At 46.2% G+C, this 22542-nt stretch overlaps 1 protein-coding gene across 3 annotated transcripts in view; it reads left to right on the top strand.

Moving 5' to 3' along the window:
• The window catches only part of MEGF6 (multiple EGF like domains 6), a 202356-nt gene that overhangs the window by 32842 nt on the left and 146972 nt on the right, over positions 1-22542 (top strand). For 2 of the 3 annotated variants that reach the window (XM_033156426.1, XM_033156423.1), the window contains exon 4: positions 818-922. The exons of the other annotated variant lie outside the window; for it this stretch is intronic. In XM_033156426.1, the coding sequence (XP_033012317.1) occupies positions 818-922 (105 nt within the window). The remainder of the gene's footprint in view (positions 1-817; positions 923-22542) is intronic. 3 annotated transcript variants of the gene reach the window in all.

Raw genomic sequence — 22542 nt, 5'->3', positions numbered from 1 at the left:
CTTGGTGCTCTTCCCACACTTTCTCCAGAGCAACCCGAGAACAGGCTGGAGGCTGGAGAGGAGTGTGAGAATGTTTGTAAAAACCAGGTGAAATTTGCATTTCTCGATCTGTCCCACTTTTGCCTTCCCCCCCCACTGCCAGCAGGCGTCCCCTGGAAGCTCGCCCAGAAAGGATTTTTTGCTCTTGTGCTGAGAATGGCCCCAATCCATATTCTAGAGCAGTGTTTTTCAACCTTTTTTGGGCAAAGGCACACTTGTTTCATGAAAAAAATCACGAGGCACACCACCATTAGAAAATGTTAAAAAAATTAACTCTGTGCCTATATTGCCTATATATAAAGTAATTCTCTTGAATAGGAATCAAATAAACACAAAGTATTTTATAATTACTTTATTATGAAATAGTAAGTAAACAGAAATGTGAAAAAATATAAAATACTTTATTCAGTGCACAACCAGGGCCTGTTTGGCTGAACACAAAGCTGATATTCTGGCTGGAATCTTTTTTTAAAAAAATTTTTTGGGAATTTTTCCATTTTTCCCACGGCACACCAGGCAACATCTCGCGGCACACTAGTGTGCCACGGAACAGTGGTTGAAAAACACTGTTCTAGAATGTCAGTTGATGGTCTCATCGAATCATAGAGCTGAAAGGGACCACAAGAGTCATCTAGTCCAACCCCCGGCAATGCAGGAATCTTTCGCCCTCTGTGGGGCTCAAACCCACAACCCTGAGATTAAGAGTCTCATACTTTACTGAGTTATCCAATGCATCCATATCTCATATGGTCATCCGCCTTTTCCTTTTTTCTTTTAGCTGTCTGCAATTACGGCATGTGTTTCAATGGAGGCAAGTGTGCGGAAGGCTCCTCTCAGGTTTGCCACTGCCCTGCAGGCTTCCAGGGCCCCAGCTGCCAATATGGTGAGTAGCAGCTTCAGACTGACCCTTACGCCCATGTTAGTCTTAAGATGGAGCCGCCTCTCCACCTGAGTCGGAGACCTGGCTTGGCACACACAGCAGGCTGATGGAGTCGACTCCTAAGTGGGCAATAACCACTTTGGGCCTTGAGGGACTGTCTGCCCAATTTTTCAGTTCCTGAATATATAGCCGTGTTCATAGATGTTTGTACAAATTGCTGTTGCTTGTGGCTGATATTTGTCTAAGCGAGTCTATCTCCAGCCTGGCTTGTGCAACATGCTAAGCTGAGCTATGTGATCCTATTGGTGCTGACCGGCTGGTTTGGATTATTTTTTTTTTTTTACTGATGCTCTCGCTGCACCGCCCTCTCCTTTTTACATCTCAAGTCTTCTAGCGAGGTCTCCCTCTTATGTTTGCACGTGTGCGTGATGTCTGAGCGCCGACTGCAATCCTGTATTTGGAAATGAGACACAGTCTCCTCTGCCTTTTTGCCAGTTTCCATTGATTCAGAACAGCTGGGGAGAGGGGGCAGTTAGGTCATCATAGCAAGAGAGGTTCTCTCTGGGAAAGACCCTGCTAAGTGCTCCTTACATCCTGTAATTCAGCGAGATCTTCCAGTTGGCACGATACGTGTGTCTCCCCCTACCGCCAGCAACAAACTTCAGGGATCACACACACACACAAACCCATGATGCACACACACAAACCCACAGCTAGATCACACAATTTTCTTTTAAAGTAACCTGACCTTAGGCATGCTTGCTTGGGAACTCGGGGTCAATGCATTCAATGGGGCACATGTCTGAGCTGGTATGTTTTATGGCTCAGACAGCATGTTACAAAGGAGGCGTGTGAATGCCCCTCTCTCTTTAAACCACCCCCGCCCCAGCCAAACAGCTGCACAGTGAGTTGAGGGATGGGGGTGGGGAAGAGGCTGGGGGAAATGGTCTGGAAGTGTGTGTGTGTGGGGGGGAGCTTAATTCCACTACATACCACATACCTGCTAACATTTCTCTGATGAAAATAGGGATGTCCTAAATAACAACACAGGTGTGGACGCGGGTGGTGCTGTGGATTAAATCACAGAGCCTAGGGCTTGCTGATCAGAAGGTTGGCGGTTTGAATCCCTGCAATGGGGTGAGCTCCCATTGCTCGGTCCCAGCTCCTGCCTACCTAGCAGTTCAAAAGCACATCAAAGTGCAAGTAGATAAATAGGTACCACTCTGGCGGGAAGGTAAACGGCATTTCCGAGTGCTTCTCTGGTTTACCAGAAGCGGCTTAGTCATGCTGGCCACATGACCTGGAAGCTGTACACCGGCTCCCTCGGCCAGTAACATGAGATGAGCGCCGCAACCCCAGAGTCGTCCGCGACTGGACCTAATGGCCAGGGGTCCCTTTACCTTTACCTTTTTTAACAACAACAACAACAACAACAACAACAAATTTTAATGGGTTGCCCCAGCCACTCTTGGTGGCTACCAACATATATGAAAACATAATAAAACATCCTACTGGGAGAATGCCAGGTATGGAACATGGAACCTTCTGGGTATGGAGTAACTGCTCTGCCACTGAGCTATCTTGCTTTCTCTGATGTTAAGTCTGGCGGGAGTATGCAGAGCTGCGATGGGCCTCAGGAACCTCTGATGCTGAGTGCACACATCCATTTCATGCTTTGGGGAGTCCTGATTACAGGAGAACCATGAACTCATCCGGTTAGGTGGGTTTTAGCTGCTGATTCAGCATGCTTTCTCCCTCCTTCCCCTTTCTTTCATGGTACATCTGCTTTCATGAACTGTAATTATCATTACAGGTGACAATATAGAAGCCCTATCAAGGCATTTGAAGTCTCTTTCAGATAATCTGTTGAAAGCAGATGCAATCCCCTACACACACACACACAGAGAGAGAGAGAGAGAGAGAGAGAGAGAGAGAGAGAGAGAGAGAGAGCACAAATATCATGCTGTTGCAAGAGATGGTTTGTTATCTATGGGTGTGGTGTGTTCAGCAGGACTCATGATCCTCTCCTGCAAAATATATTCCCCCTTTCTCTCTGCATAACTTCCACTGCATGAAAGAATACCCCAATTTTCCTATCTTTTCCACTGAACATTTTTGGAAGTAAATGCCAACTGCATAATCCTCTGCATCACAACTCAGAAGTAAATTCCATTTGCTTCAATGGGACTTGCTTCCTGGTCAGCGTGGATGGCAGCCTGCCCTAGTTGGGCCCCCTCGAGCTGTCAGTGGACTCCCAATTCTCTTTGAGTCCCAGGCCCAGAAGGGTTGGTGGTCAGGGCTGATGGGAGTTGTAGCCCAAAGCATCAGGGGGCACCAGGTTGGGGAAAGTTGGTGTACTGGGTTGCGCATCAGGAGAGCTCTTTATAATGTACATTTCCTCAGAGATAAGTGCTACGCTGTTCTGTGAGACTAGGTACTACAACCCTGTATTCCACAAAAGGCAGTGATTGCCTCTGACTTGGATGGCTTCCAGTGAAGAATGCATGGAGGCTATCATTGACTCCAACCCCCCCCCCCAATAGATTATACTTTCTGCAATAAGGAAAGTGAGGGGAAAACCCATTAGAAAGTGTAGGATAATATTTGCTTCACTCAGCGCTGTATGATCTCCACATATGAAAACTCAGAACGAATGCAAATAAACAGCTGGCCTTATATAGCTCCCCTTCAGACTTTGTTCTAGTAAATGAGGACAAATGCAGGTTGTCATGAGTGCACATCCCAGATCAAGGGTTATATCCAGTGCTACTCAAGAGTAGACCCAACGAAGTCAATGGACCTAAGTTTGAGACCCATTAATTCCAGGGGGGCTGCTCTGAGTAGAATCTAGTTGGTGATGACTCCAAATCGCTCCTTGGCAGCTGAGCTGATGCAGAAAGTCTTAAGAACATAAGAAGACCCAGCTGGATCAGGCCAACAGCCTATCTAGTCCAGCATCTCACAGATGCCCCTTATGGGAAACCCTCAAGCAAGATACAAGCACAAGAGTACCCTTGTGCGTTCTGTAGTTTAACTATGCACTACGTGAAGAAGGACTTTCTTTTATCTGTCCTGACTCTTTCAGCACTCAGCTTTGTTGGATGTCCACAGCTTCTAGTGTTATGAGGGTGGGGGTGGGTGGGGGATTTTTGTCCATCCACTATCTCCATGCCACGCATAATACTATAAACTTAGGGACTCTTAGGCACCCCTTCCTGGGAGTAGCTTTCTAAGAAACTTGTTCACCTTTTCTCTAAACTCAAAAGTTCCGAATGCTGCAACCTTCCCTCGTAGCAGAGTTCCTTGACCCCCTTGATCTTCCCCTAAGGAAGGACCCTTGGATTTCTAGAGCCAATGTGGTGTAGTGGTTAACGTGTCGGACTAGGACCTGGGAGACCAGGGTTCAAATCTCCACTCAGCTATGAAGCTCACTGATCCAATGCCGCTCAGCCAGACCTACCTCACAGGGTTGTTGTGGGGATTAAATAAAGGCAACCATGTGAGCACCTTGGAGAAAAAAGATGGGATACAAATGCAATAAATAAAATAAAAACAAATTTCCTACCATATACAGGATTTATTTTCCTGTGTGCACACTTTGCCCTTAGGGCTGACGCCAAGATAGTCATTGCCTCCCCTCCTAAATTCTGGTATCGGATGGCGTGCAAAACAGCAGTTTCAGGCCGAGCCAAATAGCAATATGCTTTTCTGGCCCTGGCTCTTGTACGCCCCGTTAATGACCTGCTTAAAACTCACAGACAGAAATAATGGATTTCCCTTGCTATTAAAACGGGAGTTACATCGGTCCAGGTGTGGATGGTTTGTTCCAGACGATTTTACAGAAGGCTATTTCTCCCCCTCCTATTAAAACCCATGTTCTAGCTCCTTTCAAATACTGTTTTTTTTTCTTTCTCTTTCTTCATTATGTAGCTCAAGGGTGGGGAAAGTGATGGGGAGTGTAATCATAGAGTTGTAGAGTTGGAAGGGACTCCAAAGGCCATTAATCCAAACCCCTGCAATGCGGGAATCTCCATTAAAGGGGCCATAACAGATGACCATCCATGAAGCAGAGGAAGTAGGGGTCTGTGCTTCAGCCCCAAGACCAGTTCTCTTCTGTGGGTGACATGCCCACAGTGGGCGGGGCCAGAGGCAAAATTGGGAGGGGCAGCAAATGCAAAAATTTCTTTTATACAGTAGGCGGGCAGAAGCAGCCATCCCCTGATAGCAAGTGCAGAGTCTCTCACCTCTCCAGGTTCTTCTTTGTGAAGAAGCTCCTTTATGAAGGCTCTTGGAGCTGCAACTGGTCTGCAAGCTTACAAAACCTTACCTTTTTAGTCCAAGGGCCACAGCACCTTCTGGGCACACTTTCAGGGGCCGCATGCCAATGGTGAGTGGAGTCTGAGGTCAAAGTGGGTGGCGCGACAACTGTAAATTTTTACCTTTGTACCGTAGGCTAGTTTCCATGCACATTTCCATGCCTCTATCCAGGCAAGCAAGAATCATGATCAGATCAAGGACACATTCCAGGCAGGCTAAAACACTCAAAGTGTATGTGAAGCAAGAACAGTGAAGAGTGTAGCCCGGGGAGAGTTCTGAAGGCCACATTCGTATGTGGGCCTGAGGTTCCCCTACCGTAAATGCAATATTTTGCAGCTACCTGTTCCATCTCTACCTTGCATTTCCTTGCAGCGGGCACTGTTGTGATGTAGTATCAGGATGGCAAGGACTGCATTTTCTCCACCGCAAAATGCCCCTCTTTTTGCACTGGGGAAGATTCCACATTCTTGCAAGAGGGGCCTTCCTTCCAACATTGATTGGGGAAGCGGGTGGAGGTTGGATTTCTTCAAGCAGCTGAGTAATGAGCTTGCACCGCTATTGCACCGAGAGAACCATCTGGAGAGGCCCCAAGAACAAGCCGTTTTTCTCCGTCTCGGCGAGGCTGCCAGGTTGAAATTTCCTTCCCCAAATGTATCCCCCCCCTTGCGCTCTCCCTCCCCTTGAAACAAAGAGTTCCTTTAGTCCGAGGCCAGCCCTTCTGTTCTGTTTGATGGTGAGGTCCCTGCAGAGCTGTAACAAGCTTATGGGCTTTGCTGCTGGAATTTGGTCCCGAGAGCAGATACATCTTCCTGAATTCCATTATGTGCTCAAGGTGGCTTTAAGTTGGCTCTGCGGATATCCCCCTGGGCCAAGGAGAGAATGTGGACAGGAAAGCAATCTTCCCGTGCGCCTCCCCCCCCCTGGGGTGAGGGGGGGGGAGAGATGAAAGCCCTTCTGACTCGCTTGGGGGCTTCCTGGCAAACTAATCTTCATAGCCCTTTGTGTAAAAGTAGACCCAAGCCGCCGCACATGGAGACGTGTGATGTAGCAGATAAGCGACAGATGCTGGGCTCAGCGTGGAGATGAGACAGGCGGCCTGACCCGTTTAATTTGCTTGTTGCATCTAGCCAGCCACCATCCTGTGCTGGTTTGCGGGGACTTCGTCCGTAGTCACTTGCGTTTCATGGGATCCTAGAATTGTAGAGTTGGAAGAGAACCCCCCCCATCCAAAAGGGGCATCTAGTCCAAATCCCTGAAATGCAGGAATCACAGGTAAAAGAATCCTTGCTTGGAAGAAGTCCTAGAGAGTGAGCTGGGTTGGTCCGTTGCAGCAAAACCCAACCCGGGATCGTGTGGCACCTTAAAGGCTAACAAGATGGCATGTTAGGTTTCATAGACTTGAGCCCATTTTGCCAGGTGCATGAAATATTATCCACAAATATAAAGCAGGGCTGGGTGGATCTGACAGTTTTAGTTTCTCTCCGTTTGTCGTTCTTCCAATCTTAAATTCGGTTATCCACATTTCTGCATTAATTTGCACTTAAAAAAACAACAACCCCTCTGTGAAAATTCATCGGTGAATTTTTCTAATTTTTTCTAATATACACAGGATAACGCCTTCTTACCTGTGCACATCAAGCCAGCCTCTGTAAAATACTCGGCAGGCCCTCCCCTGCAGATTTTAATAACTGGACAGCTTTGTAACGAGACAGAAGGTCCTTCAAATAGCCTGGCCTCAAGCATTTTGGGACTCCAAGGGTTAAAACAAATGTAGCCCAGTTGAATAACATTCAGTAACCAGGGGTGTATTGAAAGATCTAGTGATGGGTTCCTGGTCCTATGTACCTATGTACCTGTAAGCAGCCTAGCTGCTGACTTTGCAGTAACTGCAGCTACCAGATGCTCTTCGAGGGTAGTCACACATAGAGCTCCAGATCACCAATGTATTGAGCATATATCCTGATTGGCTTGCACAAAGCTTAGGGGAAAGTTAGATTACGCTCTGACTTTATTGAGCACCAGTTCTTATTGGTTTGCAGGGACATTATATGACTACGAACATTCGTTCTGATTTGCTTGCACAATATTTATGTCCCCAATATTTGTCCAGTCCCACAATTTTCAGAGCATTTTGCCATCACCTTTCTAACTACAAAAAGCTGGTTTCTTTTAAAAAGTGGGTTTCTTGTGCTCGGTCAATGGAGTGCTTGAATTCACTTTAATTGTGCAAGTCTAAATACTGACTATTTTGAAGTGACCTGGATGTGATGTGGCTGAGATCATTTCTAGATGACCTGTCTGTTGAGCATTCATCCTGATTTGTTTTCAGGGAGGTAAAATGATGTTTTACTTCCCAGAGCATTTTCACATCACACTCCTTATCTGGAAAGGTCAATTGGGTTGGGAGAACAAGAGTTTCAAGCCAACTTTAATTGTGCAACCTGAATTTTCTGGGATGTGATTGAAGCCCACCTGCAAATAGCAACAGATTATTAATACTATATTATCATTATTAATTATTTTATATTCCACCTTTTTCCCTGACAGGGACCTAGGGCAGCTTACAGATAAAATAGGAGCAGCTAAAAACACAGGAAGCAAACAAACAAGCAACCAACCAACCATTAAAAAACAATTAAACTTTAACAGAATTCCTATCTGAAACATATTCAAATGTCACCATCTTTTCATATTTTCTCATGTTAATTTTGCAGACAAAATTTTTAATAATCATCACCTTCGGGTGAAAGGGTGCAGCCAACCAAGTTTTACTCAGAGTAGACCCAGTGAAATTAATGGACCCAAGTTAGTCATGCCCATTAATTTCAGCGGGCAACAACTCTTGGGTGCAACAGCTGTTGGATACAATCCTGAATGTTTTCCTGCAAACATGCTTATTGCTTCCACCACTGGGGAGTCTAGGAGTACCAGAGGGTCAAAGATACACTCTTCAGCTATGAGCATAATCTTTCACTGGGGAGTACAACCCCTTCCAGAACAGATTGTATCCCAGTTCCCGAGCCAGATTTTCTGCTGACCAACAGCATGTGGTGCGCTGAGTGGGGGAGCAAAGCAAACCTTTAATGTCTGGTCCATCTGGCTCCCTGAAGCTTCTGCAGAGAGCTTTGTGTGGGAATAAAGGAGTTGGGGAGAAGTTTCTGGTATTTTGGAGACTGACCTTTCCAAACATAAGTGCATCAACTTTGAACCCCCACCCTTTTTTGCCGAGGGGAAGAAAGCAGTGGAATATACTCCTGTATTGTTTTTCTTCTTGAAAATACAGACATTTTTGACCTCTGGACCTTGAATTGGGCCACAGCTCCCCCTTGTTGCTCACCCAAGGTGAGATGTTCCAGGTACCAGAGTGCAGCTCACTGGAAGATGTGGAGCAGCGTCTTGGGCTACCTTGGTAGAAGTTCAGGGCACTTTTTTTTTGCCCAGGCACACACTGTATGCCTGCCTGTGCCCTGCCCTGATTTGTGTGAGCAGAGGTTACTCGTCCTCCCATCATTTGAACACCATTCTATGCTTTCCAATGCCTCTCCCCTTCAATGTTTGTAACTGCAAAAATCCTCCGCCCCCCCCCACAAGAGGAACGGTTGTTCCAGGGTGATAGAGAGCTTCAATCTGCTTTTAATTGCAAGCCTAAATTTCTGACAAGAGCTCACACCCTTTGCAAAATGCAGACTGTCTGGCGGCAACTGAAGTGTGAAAGCTGGCGATCGCATTAGTTTGGTTGGTATGGATCAGGATTCACCAAGTTCAAGTTCCTTAGGCACCCGTACTAAAGAAAAACTAGACCTTAGCAGCTCCCTTTTCTTTGAGACAAACGTATCCTCACAATGGACCACCTGATTCCATAGAATAGCTGCAATATTTATTTATTTTTCTGAATGAAGAGGTAGAGTGTGTTTGTGTGTGAAAACGAAGCAGTGTACTTATCTCCAGTCTTAGTGTGCCAGAAATAGACAAGATTCCAAGGAGAAGGTAGAAGAAACAACGTCATATGAATAACTTGCAGCTCTTTGGGACAAAAGTAAGAGAGCTGGGATAGCTCAGTCGGTAGAGCCCAAGACTCATAATCTCAGGGTCACGGGTTCAAGCCTCACGTTGGACAAAAAGATTCCTTGCATTGCACGGGGGTTAGACTAGATGACCCTTGTGCTCCCTTCCAACTCTACAATTCTATGATTCTAGACATCTTTCTACTTCTCCATACTGGGACAATCTTGAGTCAACCTTAATATCACTGTAGGTGTTCCCCCCACCCCATTAGTTACATTGCAGTGTTTCTGGTTTTTCCATTTTGGTCATTAGCTTCATAGCATATTTGGTGGTGGTGGTGGGGGGAGTAAAATTGGCTCATGCCTCCTGTTTTGTACTTGTTGATTTTCCCCTTTGTTTGCCCCCTCTTTTTTTGTTTGGTGATTTCCCAGTTCTGACAGGTAAAGTGGGGTGGGGGAGCAGGAGGAGAGAGGAAAGCAAGGCTCCGCTTTGCCCTGAGTTATCTGCCTGTCCATCTGCCAAGTACTAGGTATTTAATAGTTGGCAAGCAGATAGCACCAGACACTTTGACGGAGAGGCTGGGAAGGGAAGCAAGCCAACATCTTAGAGGAGCTTATTGAGTTGTGCAAGGAAGTTTGGTAAATGCATTTAAACGGGGGTGGTGGTGGTGGAATGCACTTAGGACAAAAGGAGTGTTTGGAGATTCCCATTTATTTAACTTTTAAAAATGGGGACTGGGGACAGGGTCCTCCAGATGTTGGTGGACTCCAGCTCCCATCAGCATGGTTGATGGTCAGGGATGATGAGAGCTGTAGTTGAGCAACATGTGGAGGACCGAGGGCTCCCAAACCCCCGATCTAAGGGCAGAGAAAATCTGCCAAGGGTTCTTGAGCTGTGGTTCCTGCATTGCATAGGCTTGGACTGGACGGTTCTATGTATTTGGCTGCAGAAGCAAGGGGGGTGGAGGACCAGAGTTTCTAAGAGCCAGCATGCTGCAATGGTTAGAACGTTGGACTAGATTATGAGAGACCAGGGCTCAGACCCCCACTCAGGCATGATGCTCACCTTAGGATGAGTCCCTGCCTCTCAGCCTCACCTATCTCTCAGGGTTGTTGCGTGGATACATGGAGAGGCAGGGGTGAGAACCAATTGGGATGCCTTGAGTTCCTTAAAGGCAAGGTGGGAAATAAAGGTAATAATGCTGGTTAATGATCACAAATTAATGATTCCCTGAGCATGCAGGGTTAGAGATTTGCAGCAAAGAAGTGATGACAGGGGAAGAGTCTCATTAACCACTCCCCCATCTGGGATGGCAGAAGACCATTGTCTTAGAAGATGAGTGCAGAGAGGTGGAAATCAGGTTTTAAATAATTTATCTGCTGCGTACAACAAGCTTTACCTGGAATGTTTTCACTTCTTACAAGAGTTACACACACACACACACACACACACACACATGCATATACCACCCATCATCTTCATCAATTTGTTATGTTAAAAAGAGGAAAGCCAAGAAGCCCTCCAACTTCTCAGCTCATTAACTTGATTTATACACCTGGAGCTAAAAGTTCAGGCAGCTGAAAAATCTGTTATTTTAGGGTCCTGCTTTTCGTTTGTTGAAGCCAACTGGTCTTTTCTTTTGCTTTCCTCTGGAGCTCTGGTGAGTCATGTTTACAGGGTGAGTGGGAGGTTGAAATCAGCTGGGAGTTGACAAATCCTGTCTGCACCAGGGGTGCTTAGCCCAGCCGTATCAGTCTCAGGATAAGGTAGTCTAGTAGGGCAAATAGGGTGTTTCCCCACCAATCCCAGTTTGTCCTCAGCCAGGCCTGCCTGCCTTCTTCCTTACAACCACTGAGAGGGTGTTCTGTCTGTCACCAGCTCTGGCTCCCTCTACTGTTCATCTCCCTGCCTTCCACCCTATCAGCCACAATGAGCATCTGTCACCACTGGGATGATCCTGGGGACATTCGTAGGTGGAGCCCATAGCCTTGGGTCTCCTAATAGTAGCTTGGCTAACCTCTAGCTAGCCACAAGCTGTGTTCACTAACACAACCCCTCTCCCTCTAAGTCCCCTGGCAGGTGTAGAGGCAGTGGGAGAGAGGCGAGATCTCTCTCCTCTGAGTTTACAGGACGGGAGTGGGTGGGAGAGGCTCCTGCTGTTTCTTGTCCAAAGCGCATAAAAATACCTCTCCCTCCAGCCCTCTGTGTGTGTGCCAGAGGGCTTCAGAAACAAGCAGTGAGGAGAGTATCTTATCTCGCTCACACTGAGCTTTGGACAAGGTGAGAAACAGAGGAGCTGGTGGGCGAGCAGGAATCCTGTTGATTCTTCATCTCTCCATTCCAACACACACTCTTTGAGTAGATCTACACATTAGATCAGCAAGCATAGGTCACAGGATCATAGAATTGTAGCGTTGGAAGGAATCCAAAGGGTCATCTGGTCCAACCTCTATAATTGCAGGGATCACAATGTGGGATCTCCCTCTTTATCCCCCCACCTTGAACCCTCATATCTGCCAACTAAAGTAAAAAATGCATACCCTTAGAACGAAAGAATTCAGAGCCCAGGAGTTTGCCTCGAGTAGGGATGTAAGCAGAGCAATTTCCATCCCATCTTGTGTTTCATGCAACCAGCACTGTTTCCTTTCTGCTACAGTTCAGCTTCTGCTGAAACCACTGTGAGAATAGGCTATTGGGATAGATGGGGCATGGTTCTTCTTCTTCTGGTCCTTCCTTCCTTCCTTCCTTCCTTCCTTCCTTCCTTCTTCCAGGAACCCTTTTAAATGTAGCCTCTAATTTTCAATAACACCCCTTCCCCGTAGCTCAGAGTGGCTTATGCAACAATTCAAGAAGCCAAGCAATGTTGAGAATGTGCTAATTAGTGATTATGTGTGTTCTGAGAATACTCAACAACACAGCAAGCTTTGGTGGTATAACTAATGAGGGGCATAGCAGAAAGGGAGGCCCCTTCTCCCCTTGCCCTCCATCCTTGGGTCCTGTTCAGATGCTTTGGAAGCTGTGTGCATTCCAGCCACCCCTGCATTCTTCCTTGCGGTTGTTGAACTGTACTTACTCTGCACAACGTCAAGCTGAAACAGGGCTCCTTGATAGCGGCACTTTGGCTGCATTCGGAGGAGAAGCTTTCACTGACAAGCAGTGTAAACGGTTGCAACAGCTGGCAGGAGCTACGCAGGCGGGCCCTGGTCTCCAGAAATGTTTTAACGTTGTCTGATTTTGGTTGTCAGATGCAGATGATGAATGCCCATGTTGAGAAAGCAGGAGCCGAGGCAGGCCTTGGTTATTTGTTGCATAGAGGCCCAACTGGAGTTAGGGAAGTGCAGATCAGGGCTCATTGGCTCCGGAGTTGCTGTTGGCATCCATCTGCCTCAAGAGACAATGGAGTACTCTTCCAGGGGTGAAGTCAAACCACTGCATTAGCAGTACCAAAGTGACCTCCTTGGGGCGCAAGCCTGGGTGGTGGGTATGGAGGTCCTGAGCTGCCTAGACAACCAGGCCCCCTCTTGGCCCCACTGATGTGGTCCAAAGGAAAGCGTACAGTGGTACCTTGGTACTCGAATGGCTTGGCTCCTAAACAAATCAGCTCCTGAATGCCACAAACTCAGAAGTAAGTGTTCCAGTTTGCAAACATTTTTCGGAAGCCGAATGTCCGATGTGGCTTCTACTTGAGTGTCAGAAGCTCTTGCAGCCAATCGGAAGCCACACCTTGGTTTTCGAACGGTTTCAGGAGTCGAACAGACTCCCAGAATGGATTAAGTTTGAGAACCAAGGTGCCTGTACATCAGGCAGATAGTTCAGTTGATTAGAGTGTGGTGCTGGTAATGCCAGGGTTGCAGGTTCGATCCCCGTAAGGGACAGCTGCATTTTCCTGCAGTGCAGGGGGTTGGAATGATACCCAGCGTCCCTTCAAGCTCTGTGCATCTATGATTCTACATATCGGTCATGCCTGTAACAGGAGTTACCTGTATATATATATGTCTAACTTAGGTTCATGAATTTCAGCTGGTATACTTTGAGTAAGGCTTAGTTGCATATGACCCTCAGTTTCCACTCGCCTCTGTCCTTCATCCAGCTAAGCAAGACACATTCAGAGTTCTGGGACAGGCAGGTTCCAATTGGGCAAAACCATGACATGAAATAGGGCTGGTGATGGTTTTGGCCTGGGGAGAGTCCTGGGGGCTAGATGGAGAAGGCTGGAGGGCTAAAAGTGAGGTTCTGCACCCCTAGAACAGGACTAAAGAAAAGAGCAAATCTTAGCATCGTGGCATCTTCTCTTGCTCCTTGATCATTTTATTTCTTTCTTCTGGGGTCTGTTGACAATATCAGAAGCCTCCTCTACATGTAAATGTTTCCATGCTCCACCTCATCGCTATATCATTGGCAGATGGGCCTCCTTTTAGGCTGTTTGCAAAACCTGTACTCACTAAGTCACGCTAATACGGCAGGTATTTGCACGCATTCCAGCGCCAAAGCACAGAGCCTACCAGCCACCACCTTCTGCATATCTGGAATGAATATCCATATGTTGCTGGCTGTTAAAGGAGAAATGTGTGCCTCTAGCCATAATCTATGACTTCACTCACTCCTGGGTGTTAGTGAATAAGATTCTGCTGGGGTAAATGAAGTTTTGAGTTGATTCTTCATTGCCGGGTATCAAGATAGAATACAGTTATGCATGGCATGGAGGAAGTGCATAGAGCAAAGTTGTTCTCCCATAATACTAGAACTCGGGGGGCATGCAATGAAGCTGGATTCTGGAAGATTCAGGGCAGGCAAAAGGAAGTACTTCATCACATAGCCCAGAGTTGAAATATTTCCACAAGAGGTGGCTACCGACTTTAAAAGAAGTTTAGACAAATTCACGGAGGACTAAGACTGTGCTCTCCCTCTACTGTTGGAGGCAGTAGGTGCCTGAATACCAGTTGTTAGAAACCACAGGAGTGGAGAGTGCTCTTGGTTAGATTACTGCAACACATTATATGTGGGGCTGCCCCCTGATGATGGTTCGGAAACTTCAGCTGGTGCAGGATTCAGCCACCAAGTTGTTCACCAGGGCAAGACGGTATGAATCTATAACGCCAATCCTGGCTCAGCAATGCACTGGGTGCTGATTAGTTTCCGGGCCCAATTCAGAGTGCTGGTTTTAAATGGCTCAGGACTGCAATACCTCAAGGACTGCCTCTCCCCAGTGGAACCGACCCAGACCCTGCAACCATCATCTGAGGCCCTTCTTTGTGTGTCTCCTCCATGAGAGGTCTGGAGGGCAGCAACATCAGAACAGGCCTTTTCTGTGGTGGCTCCCCATTGTGGAATGCTTTCCCCAGAGAGGCTCACCTAGCCCCTTCGTTACATATCCTCTTCTCCCAGGCCTTCGGCTAATTAAACTATCTATGACTTTTTAAACTGGGGTGGGGGTGGCGGGAGTTACTGTTTTCACTTGTTACTATAGTATGTATTTTTGTGTAGTCATATTGTAAACTGCCCTGTGATCCTCAGACGAAGGGTGGTATAGAGACGACAACAACAACAACAACAGTGCTCAGGTTCATCTTGTGGGTTTCTCACCAGCATCTGGCTGGCCAAGTCCATGTATACAATATTCCTTTACTGTGACAAGAAGCTGGTGTGGTGAGTTTGCAGCCTCCAATATTTCTTGGCTGGAATATGATCTGGTGTAGGATAGCTCCTGGCTCCAGGTTCTCTGCTCATTCGGAAGACCGCCAGTAATAATAGTTATAGTTGTCAGCTGCTGCTGAATCTCCCATTGCCATTTCATCTGGCTTCATGCAGGCCAAAGAATTTGATATCCTGACCTCCCCTCTTCAAACCATGGGGAGAAGAAGGGCCATTTATGAAATCCCAACCCCCCCCCCCACCCTGACACACTCACCCCAGGTTTGTTTGTTTGTTTTGCGAAATTACAACCTCCCTCTGTTCTCTCTTAAAAAAACCCTGAAGTTTATGGATAAGGACATAGGAAGCTGTCTTATTCCAAGTCAGACCAGTGAGTAGTTCATCCAGCTCAGTATTGCTCGTGCTGACTGAAAGGCTTTCAGGCAGGAGACTTGCTAGCCCTAGGTGGAGATGCCGGGAATTGAACCTGGGACTTTGCGCTTACAAAGCAGATACTCTACCGCTGAGCTACGTCCCTCTTCCAAAGGGGAATGCTGGATGAGATGAGCATTTAGGATGGAACTTAATCTTCTGGGGGACTCTGAAATCTCAGCATGAGCTTTGTTGGGATTTGGCATGGTTTGGCAGCTCCAGATGGATGTGGACAATTAGGAGAGCAGGGTGTGTGTGTGTGTTAAGGTTGACATCCAGGGTTGATGGACAAGGGTGTTCTCCACTTTTGATGCCAAGTATCAGAGATGGACAAGCCAATCTGCCACCGCTCTCCATTGCCCCTCGTTCAGAGCCCCGTTGGGGAGTGCAGAAGACCTCAGCCAGCCTGTGGGGTGGCTGAGCAAGAGGCAGTGGCAGCAGAGCCAGAGGGGCAGAATGTAGCCTTGTCACCAAGATCCAGGTATCACTTCTGCAGATGGGATCAGGCATACGTGCCCAGACAAAGTGTGTGTCTTGGCACAAGTGGCATTCCCACAAAGCAAGCAAGCCTCTCTAAAAGCTGGGCAGGAAGGGTGCCATAACCATTGGGACATCTTTGTTGCTTCTCTATAGTCCTGAAACTCTTGCTTTGTTTGCATACTTCAGAATCATGACTTCTGGTCCCTGTGTTTGCTGCTGCGCCAGTATTGGTCAGTACCCCCCAATAAAGATCTCTTTCTTACTCACAAGGAAGAGCCTCTGTCACTGTGGACAGAGGGGGCTGAATTTGGTCCTGGCAGATTTTAGATGTGCAGCAGCCATCCACCCAAGGGTGCAATCCACAAACAACCACGACTGTATTGTTCTACCTTTAAAAGCTCTTGTTTGCTTCCTTGGTCAGACTTTTCAGAATAAGTGTGCATAGGCACAAGGACCAGTGCAACAACATCTGTATTTTTGTTCTGATCCCCTCCCCCTGATTTTGCAAAATGTCCATGTTTATGGCCCCCTCCCCTTTGCACTGGTGGCTCCAGAGCTAGCCAAAGTGCCTTCTCTTTCCCAGAGAGAGCCGTCTGCGAACAAATTCCTGTCCTGCTATTTTTCCGCCAGCCATCCCCTCCGCAATCTCGGCCGATGTACCTCGGAGAGCCGTTAGCTAGCATTTCTGCAAGAACATCTCTTGGCTCGGAAAGCACTTTTGAACTTTACATGCAGCTCATAATTGCTGGCCGCCTGCTGTCTAGTGAGAATGAGTATTATTACTTTTTCCCAACATTATGAGAGAAGGGAGGGGGGAGTCTATAGCTGCCTAATTATTTTGTTATCATCCCATTGGGAGCCATTCAATTTCCTGCCAGTTTCCAATGTGTGGCTGTGCCTTTTCCTCTTTGTAACGCAGCCGAGGGATTAAGGATAAGGTTATACGTGGAGGTTTTATAGTTGGATGGATTGAAACATTAGGTGTGCAAGAGGAGACCTGCTGCTGACAGAGTGTGTTTGCATGTTGCAAATAAAGAGTGTGGTTTGCCCTGCCAGCCAAAGGGCAGGTGAGCACCCTTCCTGATTTGCTTGTACAAAGCTTACTTGGTGCTTAATTTATGCCTGGTCTTTATTGAGCGTTTGTTCTGATTGATTGATTAATTAATCATTTATTTATTATTTATTGCATTTATATCCCGCCAATGTGGTGTAGTGGTTAAAAGCGGTAGACTCGTAATCTGGTGAACCGGGTTCACGTCTCCGCTCCTCCACATGCAGCTGCTGGGTGACCTTGGCTAGTCACACTTCTCTGAAGTCTCTCAGCCCCACTCACCTCACAGAGTGTTTGTTGTGGGAGAGGAAGGGAAAGGAGAATGTTGGCCGCTTTGAGACTCCTTTGGGTAGTGATAAAGTGGGATATCAAATCCAAACTCTTCTTCTTCTTCTTCAAGGAGCTCATGGTGGTGTAAATATTCCTTGTCATTCTCCCCATGTCATCATCACAACAACTCTGTGAGGTTGGTTAGGCTGAGAAGCAGGGACTGGCCAAAAGTCAGCCAGTGAGCTTCATGACCACGCATGGGGTTTGAACCCCGGCTGCTGAGGTCCTAGTCTAACTCTCTAAACACTGTGCCACACTGACTCCTATCCTGTTGGGGGCTGCCTGCTGACAGTGGGAGGGGCCAGAGCTGTATGTGGGTGGTGCCATCCCTTCTCTCTCTCTCTCTCTCTCTCTTTCTCTCTCTCTCTCTCTCTCTCTCTCTCTCTCTCTAACACACTTTCCCCTCCCACTTCCTCCCTGGCCAGAGGGCTTCTAGGGGGAGAACAGACCACACCTGCCAGCTGTCTGAACCAGTCACTTGTAGAAGGCTTTTCAGATTAGGCAAGGAGTCACATGTTTCATAAGGATGGGATGGGGGAAAGCCTCAGGCCCAAGGGTTCAATGTGCCCCACAGGCCTCTCCATCTGCCTCTTCGGACTCTTTCATTTTTTTAAAATAAGTATTTATTAAATTTTGATAATACAACAAAAACAAAACACAACAAAACACTACAAAAATTACAAAAAAGACAAAAATACAAATACAAAAATACAAAAAATATCAAAACTAAAAATCCAACAAAAACACTTATTTAATTATCCTTATAGTATTGCCTAACATTATTGGGGGACCTCCTCACGTCCTCTCTTTCTGCGTTCATTGCATATCCTCTTTAGTAATTTCATAACCTTGTATAATCATTATTATCTTCTAATCTTATTCCATATAAAAAAGAAATTATATTACCTATTTCTTATCTCCTATCTTAAACTAACTAATTTCATAACTGTAACCTTATATGTTCTCTGATTTCATTCTCAGATAACAATCTTTACATGTTGTTTCCAATAGTCTCCAAATTTCTTCCTATCCCTCTTGGGACTCTTTCAAGACCATACCCCTTCCTTGACTCCACCCCGTCTCCAAAAGCCATTCCACTCACCAGACCTACATCATATCCTCCCTGACTGTTTTTCCCCTGGCTGGAATGTGTTCTTGAACTCTTGCCTGGATGGAGGACAGAGGTGTGTTTGTGTGTGTATCTAAGCTGCTGTAGAAAGGTAAAATTTGCATCAATTACTCCACCTACTTTTGCTTCTGGCCCCACCCACCAGTGGCATGTGGCCCCAGAAAAATACCTGAAAGGCAGTGCGGCCCTCAGGACAAAGAAAGGTTCTAGGGTCACCACTTGCCCACTCCTGATTCAGTAATTGTGGGGTGGATTTTAATAGGTAGGAGGGGATGTATTAATTGCAATTTATCCCTCCAGGTGCCCATGTGTGAGGGTTGAGTATACAAAGAACTTACCACTTTATTTAAAATGTGGGGCAGAACAGAGTTCCAAGTCCCATCCTTAGCAAAAATATGGAAATCATAGGAATAGGCTGTGAAGGTTTCTTTTAATTAAGTCCAGCTGCGAAGCAAGCTGGCTCCCACTTTCTCGCCATGCTTCTCAGAAAACAGGCTGAGAAGTAAGTTTAACATATGATTTACTTACTCACAATCATGCATTCATTCTCAGCAGCAACAGCAGTTAAAATAAATGCAGGCAAAATGCTTATATTTTTCAGTATAAACATTCTCAGGCATGTAACTGGTGCTGGAGCAGTTGTATCCATCGCTGGCCGAGGAGAAAGAGAGAGAAGGAAGGAAGGAAGGAACAGGGAAATATTTATTTGATTCTTCCTTCCCAAGAGAGGAAGGGAAATGACATCACACAGAGCCTTCTCTACCAATTACATTTCTATGGTTTGAGTCTGCCTATCAGCAATGTGGTCTTACCCTCTCACGTGCTAACTCGCAAGGATATGCCTTGTTAGATTTGACTGCAAATCTCCCACAGTAACTGGTGTGCTGCTGGTTGTCAGCTGTCAGCCTGGGTTTGGTTCATCTGCGCATTGATGCACCTGGACGACTCTCATAAGAGCAGCTGGGAGAGGAACACAAATAGAAATGGAAAGGAGTGCCAATGGGCACAGGGGGATGCCAACTCCACTTCAAGACCAGTTGAACCTGTCTTTTCACTTTACAAACCCACCATGGCTTTGTTGGAAGTGTTGGGATGCAACTTGGCTTGTCCTGGCGGCTGATGTGTCAGCATGGAAAATGGAGAGAGAGAGAGAGAGAGAGAGAGAGAGAGAGAGAGAGAGAGAGAGAGGGAACCTCCAAGCTTCCTAGACTGTCCTTTTCCCTGTGCTGACCTCCCTTCCTTGTAGGGCTGCCAACCTCATTTCTGACTCCCTTCTTCTCCATGCCCCACCTTGGGAGAGGAGACGTCAATTTCAGATGTCTGTCCATCCAAGTTGCAGGAGCAAGCTTGACTTGTTGCCTCTTCTCCTTGGTTAGAACTCAGATCTTTCTTATCAGGCATGCAATTCCTACAGAAATAAAAACAAACCATAGCTTTCTTCTTTCCCCTAAACTCAGAATCTCAACGGGATTATATCCAGGGCAAAGTGTGTGCCTTTGACAGTGATCCAAGTTCATCTTCTGCTAATGCAGAAGTTCAACCCCCAATGGCATCATGCTTCTCTCCCCAGAATGATGGGCTGCGACTCCCAGTCGGAGCTTGTTAGCAGTTCCCCAGTGATGGTGTTTCAGCTGATTAATGTCCCCACGGGAGCTTCAGACCCATCAAGTCAGCGGCATCAGGAGCAAGAGGGCTGGATGATGGAGAGGATGGCAAACTCTGGCCGAGTTTCTGTGGATGGATTTCTTTCCAGCTTTAAAAAGGATAGGGTAGCAAGCAGTGGGAAGGCTCTTTCAACCTCTTGCATTGTGAAGAGCTGCCGCCGCTTAGAATAGGTCAGGGGTGCGGGGCCTTTGATATCCCAGATGTTGTTGGTGCCCAGCTTCCACGGACCCCTGCCAGCCAGGAGTCAAAGATGATGGGAGTTCAAGAACATATGGAGGGCCACAAGCTCCCTGTTCCTAGAATGGACAATATACAGTGGAGGCTGGTCCATTAGGATGAATGAGGCACTGCCCCAGCAACCTTATTCTGCCCTTAGCCAGCTCCCTGTCTTTTTACTGACAGCCAGCCCAGGGTTTAGCACTGGCAAAGTTTTCTCCTCCTCTGAACTCTGCAGTAAGGAGGATGGGGACAAAAGGAGAATTAATTGGCTCTGCTGTCATTGGCCCAGTTGATTGGGAGGTCTTGTGCAACAAACCCTCTTCCTCAAAAGACCAGACTTTTTCATGCTGAGGAAGGCAATGGGTGAATGCATTGGATGCAACATCATCCTAACTTCTCCATAAGCAGATCAGAATGAATGTTTGAAGTTCCCAGGTGAGAGCTGGGAGGGCTCACTTTTCTATGTGTGGAAAAAGTATCAAGATATAATTGTGATAGAGGGCCTGGTGTTTATTCTCTCTTCTTTCTCTTCTCTTTTTCTTTTTCTTTATTTTCTTCTTTTGCTTATTCTTGCTTCTTTTCTATTTATCTACTTTAGATTAGTTTCACTTTTCTTGTGTTTTATGTTGAAAATTCTTAATAAAATTTGATTTTTTTCTTTAAATGAATGTTTGTTAAACAACCAGCATCCTCTAATCTCCCTACAAAGAAATTGGGATGACTGCTGAATAAACAGGTTGTCTGTAAGTGCCCTGAGGTTAGCATACTTCAGGGGAGATCAGTTGTATTGACTGAGGCATCTTTGCAGGTCTGTTGCAATGTTCACCATCCAAACAGATGAGCCTCTTAAAACAAGACATGGTATTCTTCCTCTTTGTCCCTTAAAAACACACACATCCAGAGGAAGAAGTTTGTGGAACTCAGAAGCTAGCTTGCTGCTTTTAAATATGTAATTGCTCCTAATAATAGCTTTTTATGATGTAGGTACTTGGAATTCTTTCCCCGCTGAAGCTTCATGTCTGCATATTCGTTTGTGGTTTTGTAGAAGGTCTTATGGTAGCAGTAATATCTTGCTTGCATTTACATTTTCTCGATTTTGGGAGGGTGTATGTGTGTGTAAAATTATTAAACAGAAATGCATGATTAAGCCTGCCAAAAGACTCTGCAGTTCAGAGAACGAAAGGATGGATGGGGCTCCGCCTGGTGGCTTTTGTGTAAAACTGCAAACTGTGGAAATAAATCATGACTGCGAGTCAAGGTTCTAGTTTATGAATGAATACTAGCCTCTCTGCTAGTGGAGATAGAGAAATTTTATTCAGTTTGCATATAATGGTGAATGTACCTAATTCACACTTTCTGAGGCAGTACATATACTGAAACACAGCCAGCCTTTGAAATTTGCACTTCTCTGAATTTTGCAGTGTAGATTTCCACCCAAGTAATATGTGCCAAAAAGCATATGCCATGATAAAGCTTTAAAATGGTTATATTTGTGGGAAAAGCATACAAGAATACATTATACTGGGAGGGGGAAATTATTGGGAAATAGTTTATTTTAGGATGAATTTACACTAAACAGCTGACAAATTTTCAGAAAGAACTTAAAAGAATTTGCAAACTGTTGCAGGGAACTGAAAAACTGAGGGTCTTAAATTGACAGTTTTTTCTGTCTCTTTTTGGTACACAAGAAGTGACATCTTGGTTCAAGCACAACAGTTACCGAGCATGTTGGGGAGAGGGGATGAGGACAGCCCCCCCCCCCAAATCTGATGCAGAACTCATTTTATGCGGGGTCGGGGTTGGAAGATGAATTAAATGGGACTCACCTGAATTATTTTTTTTAAAGTTTATTCTGAAATGAGTGCATTGGTGAATGAAATGGATGCACAGTTAACTATTGTTCTGCAGGCACTTCTCATTCATTCATTCATCATCACCCTGCTCTTCAGTCCAAATAAAGTTTACAGTGGAAGTGTTGCAACACACAAGGGGAAGGGTCTGGAAAGGAGGAAGGGAAAAAGAAGCAACAGATCCTTGTTGTACACACTCCTAGTCACATGCTAAGTCCTTGCGATGACCAGATAGGTGCACCAACACCCTGACTCATTATAAAGATAGCTTTCTAAAATTCATACAAAAACATTATTGCTTCCTTGGAAACTTGGGCTGCCTGATTCCTGTGTCTTCATCTCTTTCTTCCTCTCTCTCGCTGCCAACGGGAATGTGTCCCATCTGTAGATTTTGATTGCCAGTGAATCTGATTGGTGGTTCTGCTTACGGTGCCTCTGTAGGGGAGGATGATAAGGGACGGCCATTGTTCAGGAAGCCGGGCAGATGCTGGCAGCCCAGAGGAGCCTCTTGCAA

This window comes from Lacerta agilis, chromosome 8, assembly GCF_009819535.1.
Source record: "Lacerta agilis isolate rLacAgi1 chromosome 8, rLacAgi1.pri, whole genome shotgun sequence".
Taxonomy (NCBI): Eukaryota; Metazoa; Chordata; class Lepidosauria; order Squamata; family Lacertidae; genus Lacerta; species Lacerta agilis.
This window is presented reverse-complemented; position numbering and strand designations above follow the sequence as displayed.